Here is a 9,025-nt window from a genome sequence, read left to right on the forward strand (position 1 = left end):
TTGTACATATTATAGCGAGAAAACAAGTGGCTATTTGCGCTTTCAAAAATTAAGACTTCAGAACAATTTTTTGCCTTTCTCAGAAAAGTACTCAAATTTTTTTTATTTTTAGCTGTGCTGGGGCTTCATTGCTGCGCTTGGGCTTTCTCTAGTTGTGGCGAGTGGAGGCTTCTGTCTACAAGCAGTGCTCGGGCTTTTCATTGCAGCGGCTTTGCTTGTTGCAGAGCACAGGCTCTAGGGCTCATCCACTTCAGTAGTTGCAGCACACAGGATCAGTAGTTGTGACACATGAGCTTAGTTGCTCCCTGGCATCTTCCTGGACCAGGGATTGAACCTGTGTCCCCTGCATTGGCAAGTGTATTCTTAACCACTGGACCACCAGGGAAGCCCAGAAAAGCACCCAAAGCTTAGAGAATTAGGTACCGTCTAATTTTTAGGGATAATACTTAATATTAATTGAGCACTAACTATGTGCTAAGCACTAGTCTAATTAATTTTATGTGCTGTATATACTCACATACACACTAATATATGATAGATATTCATATGGCATATACATATTTTTTTTTCTTCAATCCTCTTGATTATTATTATAGCCAGGAAGGTAAATAACTTGCCCAAGGCCCACAGGTGAGAGAGGCACAATCCCTGATACATAGAACATATGCTGATTAAGAGATAGACAACGTATGGGGTAGTTCTTTGTGTATTAAAGGTCACACTCAGAGCACAGAAGGCCACAAGCCAGATTAAATAAAATCAGGAAGCAAGGTAATGACTGGAAAGACAATAGAGCCAGTGGATAATTTCCTTCAATACTGTGCCCAAGAGAAATGAATGGGGATTGGAACAATGTTGAAAGTTAACGGTGTGAGTGAGTGGTGACAAAGAAGAATGACAGCTGAAAATGAGAGCTTCTGGTAGTCAAGCTACCAGATAAGGGTTAAGGGTTAGCCTTAGGGTGAGAGAAAGCTATAATCTATGGCTATGAGACAAGTACCTCTTGTGTTTTGCAGGGGTATTGACTGATACAGTCAGTTAATCTATAAATACTTGCTGAACAGCTACTATGTTCAAGGTACTGTGCCACCGAGATAAGTAGAAGCAAAAGACACAGTCCTAGTTTCTTCTTATGAATCTTTTTATCCTGATAAGGCAAGACATATAGAATCATGAAGATTGAGCTTGAAGCATAAAGCTTGAAACATAAAGATGAGGTTGAAGGAAACATAAAGATCTTCTCATCTAATCTTTCTAGTTTTACAGATGACCAAAATCAAATCTCAGAGGCAGGAAGTGACTTGCCAAAGTTCCCATTGCCTTTTTAGAGCAAGGGTAGAAGCCAGACTTGATTACCACTTCAGGCTCTTTCTATTTTCTTATATAGATGTAATTAGTAATGAATGGTAGTATTTGCCAAGTAGAAAATGAATGGTATAGGCAATGCATTGTTTCTTACCGTAATATGTTTACAATTAAATGCTAAAATTTTTTCTGGGGAATTTTCAGGTGCAGAGGGACTTTCCAAGTTGTCTCCTCAGCTGCTTTAGCATGAAAACAGAAAAAGGCCCTCCGGCGTGCTCTCAGAGCACCTGTGCCACCTCAGTCATGTACGTCACACGTGATCTTGACCCATCTAGTCCAGTAGTTCTGAAAGCGTGTGGTCTCCAGATGAGCAGCACCTGGAAACTTGCTAGAAATGCAAATTCTTGAGCCCACTCCAGATCCACTCAATCAGAAACTCCGGGGGGTGGGGCTCAGTGATTTATGGTTTAACAAGCCATCAGCTTGCACTGATACACTTTAAAAAAACTGTATATATAATTTTTATTTATTTTTGGCTATGTGGTCTTCATTGCTGCATGGACTTCTCTCTAGTTGTGGTGAATGGGGGCTACTCTCTAGTTGTGGTGCTCCAGCTTCTCATTGTGGTGGCTTCTCTTGTGGCTTTGGGGCTCAAGAGCACAGGCTCAATAGCTGTGGCTCACAGGCTTAGGTGCTCAGCAGCATGTGGGATCTTCCTGGATCAAGGATTGAATTCATCTCTCCTGCCTTGCCAGGCAGGTTCTATACCACTGAGCCATTAGGGAAGCCCCACTGATGTGCTTTTGAGCTTGAGAAACTCTGGTTTCTCTAAATGGCTCTTCAGAGAGCTTGTGAGCTCCTTGAAAGCAGAAACCATGTCTTCCATAGTTTATATTTTCCTAGATTAGTACCAAACTTTGAATGCAGTGGTAAAAGTGAAAGTGTTAGTTGCTCAGTCACGTCCAACTCTTTGTGACCCCATGGACTGTAGCCCACCAGGCTCCTCTATCCATGGGATTTCCCAGGCAAGAACACTGGAGTGGGTTGCCATTCCCTTATCCAGGAGATCTTCCTGACCCAGGGATTGAACCTAGGTCTTCTGCATTACAGGCAGTTTCTTTACTAATTGAGCCACCAGGGAAGATGGCCCTGGTGGATGTTCATATGAACACAGTGGATGTTTATAAATATCTCTGAAACAACTATGGGAGTGCACATGATAAGGCAAAACATGCCATTATCCAACTCTCCTCCTGTAATGATTACTACCTTTTGATTCACTTTATGTTTTGAGCTGATTAGTGTCTCTCCGGCCCCCAAATTCGTATGTTGATGACTTAATTGTCCCCCTTCTGTACCTTGGAATGTATATTTGGAGATAGGACCATTAAAGAGGTAACGAGGGAAATCCCCTAGTGGTCCAGTGGTTAAGATTCCTTGCTTCCAAATCAATCGATATGATACAGTTCAGTTCAGTCGCACATTACCAAATTGAAGGATAAAAACAATATTATCTCAGTAGTTGCAGAGAAAGCCTTTGACAAAATTCAACACCCATTTATGATAAAAACTCTCCAGAAAGCAGGCATAGAAGGCACATACCTCAACGTAATAAAAGCCATATATGATAAACCCACAGCAAACATTATCCTCAATGGCAAAAAATTGAAAGCATTGCCCCTAAAGTCAGGAACAAGACAAGAGTGCCCACTCTCACCACTACTATTCAATATAGTTTTGGAAGTTTTACCCACAGCAATCAGAGAAGAAAAAGAAATAAAAGGAATCCAGATTGGAAAAGAAGAATTAAAACTCTCACTGTTTGCAGATGACATGATCCTCCACATAGAAAACCCTGAAGACATCACCAGAAAATTACTAGAGCTAATCAATGAATATGGTAAAGCTGCAGGATATAAAATTAATACACAGAAATCCCTTGCATTCCTATACACTAACAATAAGAAAATAGAGAAATTAAGGAAACAATCCCATTCATCACTGTGATGAAAAGAATAAAATATTTAGGAATAAATCTACCTAAAGAAACCAAAGACCTATTTATAAAAAACTATAAAACACTGATGAAAGAAAACAAAGATGACACAAATAGATGGAGAAATATACCATATTCATGGATTAGAGGAATCAATATAGTAAAAATGAGTATATCACCCAAAGCAATCTATAGAGTCAATGCAATCCCTATCAAGCTACCAATGGTATTTTTCACAGAACTAGAATAAATAATTTCACAATTTGTATGGAACTACAAAAAAACCTCAGAGAGCCAAAGCAGTCTTGAGAAAGAAGAATGGAACTGGAGAAATCCACCTGCCTGACTTTAGACTATATTGCAAAGCTGCAGTCATCAAGACAATATGGTACTGGCACAAAGACAGAAATATAGATCAATGGAAGAAAATAAAAAGCCCAGAGATAAATCCATGCACCTATAGACACCTTATCTTTGACAAAGGAGGGAAAAATATAAGTGGAGAAAAGACAATCTCTTTAACAAGTGGTTCTGGGAAAACTGGTCAACCACCTGTAAAAGAATGAAACTGGAACACTTTCACCATCAGTAGAGTTCAGTTCAGTTGCTCAGTCCTGTCCAACTCTTTGCGGCCCCATGGACTGTGGCACGCCAGACTTCCCTGTCCATTGCCAATTCACAGAGTTTACCCAAACTCATGTCCATTGAGCTGGTGATGCCATCCAGCCATCTCATCCTCTGTCGTCCCCTTCTCCTCCTGCCTTCAATCTTTCCCAGCATCAGAGTCTTTTCAAATGAGTCAGTTCTTTGCATCAGGTGGCCAAAGTCTTGGAGTTTCAACTTCAGCATCAGTCCTTCCAATGAACACTCATGACTGATCTCCTTTAGGATGGACTGGTTGGATCTCCTTGCAGTCCAAGGGACTCTCAAGAGTTTTCTCCAACATCACAGTTCAAAAGCGTCAATTCTTTGGCACTCAGCTTTCTTTATAGTCCAACTCTCACATCCATACGTGACTACTGGAAAAACCACAGCTTTGACTGGACGGACCTTTGTTGGCAGAGTAAAGTCTCTGCTTTTGAATATGCTATCTAAGTTGGTCATAATTTTTCTTCCAAGGAGCGAGCATCTTTTAATTTCATGGCTGCAATCACCATCTGCAGTGATTTTGGAGCCCCAAAAATTAAAGTTTGATACTATTTCTACTGTTTCCCCATCTCTTTGCCGTGAAGTGATGGGATCAGATGCCATGATCTTAGTTTTCTGAATGTTGAGCTTTAAGCCAACTTTTTCACTCTCCTCTTTCACTTTCATCAAGAGGCTCTTTAGTTCTTCTTCACTTTCTGCCATAAGGGTGGTGTCATCTGTATATCTGAGGTTATTGATATTTCTCCCAGCAATCTTGATTCCAGTTTGTGCTTCTTCTAGCCCAGTGTTTCTCATGATGTACTCTGCATAGAAGTTAAATAAGCAGGGTGACAATATACAGCCTTGACGTACTCCTTTCCCTATTTGGAACCAGTCTGTTGTTGCATGTCCAGTTCTAACTGTTGCTTCCTGACCTGCATACAGATTTCTCAAGAGGCAGGTCAGGTGGTCTGGTATTCCCATCTCTTTCAGAATTTTCCAGAGTTTGTTGTGGTCCACACAGTCAAAGGCTTTGGCATAGTCAATAAAATAGAAGTAGATGTTTTTCTGGAACTCTGTTGCTATTTTGATAATCCAGTGGATGTTGGCAATTTGATCTCTGGTTCCTCTGCCTTTTCTAAGTCCAGCTTGAACATCTGGAAGTTCATGGTTCACATACTGTTGAAGCCTGGCTTGGAGAATTTTGACCATTACTTTACTAGTGTGTGAGATGAGTGCAATTGTGCAGTAGTTTGGGCATCCTTTGGTATTGCCTTTCTTTGGGATTGGAATGAAAACTGACCTTTTCCAGTCCTGTGGCCACTGCTGAGTTTTCCAAGTTTGCCGGCATATTGCATGGAGCACTTTCACAGCATCATATTTTAAGATGTGAAATAGCTCAACTGGAATTCCATCAGCTCGACTAGCTTTGTTCTAACACCATACACAAAAATAAACTCAAAACCATACACAAAAATAAATTCAAAATGGATTAAAGATCTAAATGTAAAACCGGAAATTATAAAACTCCTAGAGGAAAACACAGGCAAAACACTCGCTGACATAAATCATAGCAATATCCTCTATGACCCACCTCCCAGAATAATGGAAATAAAAGCAAAAATAAACAAATGAGACCTAATTAAACTTAAAAACTTTTGCACAATGAAGGAAAGTATAAGCAAGGTGAAAAAACAGCCTTCAGAGTGGGAGTAAATAATAGCAAACAAAGCAACTGACAAAGAATTAATCTTAAAAATATACAAACAGCTCATACAGCTCAATACCAGAAAAATAAAAGACCCAATCAAAAAATGGGCTAAAGAACTAACCAGACATTTCTCCAAAGAAGACATACAGATGGCTAACAAACACATAAAAAGATGCTCAACATTACTCATTACTAGAGAAATGCAAATAAAAATCACAATGAGGTACCATCTCACATCAGTCAGAATGGCTGCCATCAAAAAGTCTACAAACAATAAATGCTGGAGAGGGTGTGGAGAAAAGGGAACCCTCTTCCACTGTTGGTGGGAATGCAAACTAGTACAGCCACTATGGAGAACAGTGTGGAGATTCCTTAAAAAACTGATAACAGAACTGCCATACAACCAAGCAATCCCACTGCTAAGCATACACACTGAGAAAACTATAATTGAAAGAGACACATGTACCCCAATGTTCATTGCAGCACTGTTTACAATAACCAGGACATGGGAGCAACCTAGATGTCCGTCAGCAGATGAATGGATAAGAAAGTTGTGGTACATATATACAATAGAATATCACGCAGCTACTAAAAAGAATGCATTTGAATCAGTTCTAATGAGGTAGATGAAACTGGAGCCTATTATACAGAGTGAAGTAAGTCAGAAAGAAAAACACCAATACAGTATATTAACTCATATATATGGAATTTACAAAGATGGTAAGGATGACCCTGTATGAGAGAAAACAAAAGAGACACAGATTTAAAGAATAGACTTTTGGCCTCTGTGGGAGAAGGCGAGGGTGGGATGATTTGAGAGAATAGCATTGAAACATGTATATTACCATGTGCAAAATAGATGACCAGTCCAAGTTCAATGCATGAAACAGGGCACTCAAAGCTGGTGCACTGGGAAAACCCAGAGGGATGGGATGGGGAGGGAGGTGGGAGGCAGGTTCAGGATGGGGGACACATGTACACCTGTGGCTGATTCATGTCAGTGTATAGCAAAAACCACCACACACCACAATATTATAAAGTAATTAGTCTCCAATTTAAAAAAAAAAAAAGATTTTTTGCTTCCACTACAGGGGGCATAGGTTCAATCCCTGGTTGGGGAACTAAAATCCCGCATGCTACATGGCCAATAATAATAATAATAATAAAATAAAGAGGCAATGAAGGTAAAATCAGGTCATATGGGTGGCCTCTAATCCAGTATGAGGACACAGAGAGATGTCCTCATGAGGACATAGAAGGGATGCACAGAAGAGGGAAGACCACTTGAAGACAACAAAGACAAGAAGAGGGACTTCAGAAGAAACCAACCCTGTCAACATCTTGATCTCAGACTTCTAGTCTCCAGAATTGTGAGAAAAATTGATTTCCATTCCACCAGACTGCGATATTTTATGATGACAGCCCTAGCACAGTGAATACAATTTGTTAAAAAGCTTCTACAAAAAACACAGGAATCCAGAACTTCCATCCAAGCCTATGACAAGACAATATTATTTATAGATGACTCTATAACCATCTTTAGATGTTAACCATTAAAGTGTTTGTTTAAGAAATTACTCTTTCATGCTTAATATGAACATGAGTTTTGGAGTCAGACAGAGGTGGGTTTAAATCCTGACTCAGTCACTTGGAAGTTGTGTAATCTTGACCTCTAAAGACTCAGTTTCCTTGTCTGTAATTTGGACCTAATAATAGCTCCCTCCTAGACATAACTCAATAATTGGCAAGTATATCATAGGCACTCGGTATCTAGTGACTTAAAAATGATAATTAACCAAATTATTCATGCTGGCCTTTTCTGGAAGATGGAATTACAGCAAAATTTTACTGGAATGCTTGAATCAGTTCAATAAACATAGTACTATGTGACTTCTTAAGTCTGGATGAAATGACAGATTATTTTTCAGCAGAAATGTATTGAGTCAAGGGGAATAAAAGAATAAAAATGTCACGAATACAACAGAAAGATAAAATCCAAGAATAGTTGAATTGTCTCAAACTGATTAATAATTAGAATGTATGAAGGTAGGAATTGCTGATTTTTGTCTGGTATTCCCAGAGCCTAATATGACACCTGGCACTTACTGTAAGCTCAAAAACTTATGGTTGAATAAAAAAATAAGTGGCCTTCTGCAAGGACAGTTGTACAAATTATATAAAGATAATTCAACCCAAGAACATTTACGCTGAACTGGTGGCTCTGTAGCATTTTGGTGTCATGGAATCAAAACTTTAATTTTAATCTGGGAATTCCTCTTTGGGGAAACAACCTAAGAATATAAGCCCAAAGAGGAAACAAGTGTTATTTTTTTTAATGTCTACAATTGTAGTAATATGCAAATTCCTGCTTCCCCTAAACCATTCTGACCGTCTTCACAGGCCCTCTCACCTGAGTGGCCCAGTGCCTCTTACTTATTTTTTTTTTTTAACTGTATAAACTATTTATTCACACAGCACCCACACATTATTTCTTCTTGGACACACCCACAGTGCGACCACGGCGGCCTGTGGTGTTGGTGTGCTGGCCTTGAACACGGAGTCCCCAGAAGTGGCGCAGCCCCCTGTGGGCCCGAATCTTCTTCAGGCGCTCCAGGTCTTCGCGGAGTTTGTTGTCTAGACCATTGGCCAGGACCTGGCTGTATTTTCCGTCCTTCACGTCCTTCTGTCTGTTTAAGAACCAGTCTGGGATCTTGTATTGGCGTGGATTCTGCATAATGGTGATCACATGTTCCACCTCGTCCTCAGTGAGCTCTCCTGCCCTCTTGGTGAGGTCGATGTCCGCTTTCCTCAACACCACATGAGCATATCTTCGTCCCACACCTTTAATTGCAGTGATGGCAAAGGCAATTTCCTGCCGCCCATCGATGTTGGTGTTGAGTACTCGCAAGATGTGCTGGAACTTCTCAGGAATTACTAGAGACATGGCGGCGGCCCCAGCGGCGGCGTGTAGGCCTCCAGTGGAAGAGCCCAGTGCCTCTTACTTCTGAGGCTTTGGGATCAGTTTCCCTCATTAAGACCTATTTGTCTTTTGCCTGCTTATCTTTGGGGCTCTATTCAACCAAGGAATCTGATAAATTGATTTATACTGAGGTGCTAGTGAATGATAATGGCTGAGTGTGAGTCCCCTCCTGGATAACAATTGCATTTCAGCATTACCTTACTCTGAAGAATAAGTAATACATTTCAGGCATGTGTCCTGGCCATTGGAGGAAGATATTTTAAGCAGGGGGATTTCCTCAAACCCCTCAAATTACACCATGTAGACAGCTGCCTATCCCACATGATCTGGCCAACTCCTTGGCATCCAGTTATCAGCACTCAGGGGACACTAGGGGAAACAGGTCCGTTCCTCTTCTTAACCAAGC

At 40.4% G+C, this 9,025-nt stretch overlaps 1 protein-coding gene across 1 annotated transcript; it reads right to left on the reverse strand.

The window, feature by feature from the left end:
- Positions 1-8,081: 8,081 nt before the first annotated feature.
- On the reverse strand, positions 8,082-8,611 carry LOC128056098 (40S ribosomal protein S18-like). Its single transcript, XM_052648782.1, has one exon. The coding sequence runs from the start codon at positions 8,581-8,583 to the stop codon at positions 8,125-8,127; it is 459 nt and encodes a 152-aa protein (XP_052504742.1). The 5' UTR covers positions 8,584-8,611; the 3' UTR covers positions 8,082-8,124.
- Between the last annotated feature and the right edge of the window lie 414 nt (positions 8,612-9,025).

The sequence above is a fragment of the Budorcas taxicolor genome, chromosome 11, assembly GCF_023091745.1.
Source record: "Budorcas taxicolor isolate Tak-1 chromosome 11, Takin1.1, whole genome shotgun sequence".
NCBI lineage: Eukaryota > Metazoa > Chordata > Mammalia > Artiodactyla > Bovidae > Budorcas > Budorcas taxicolor.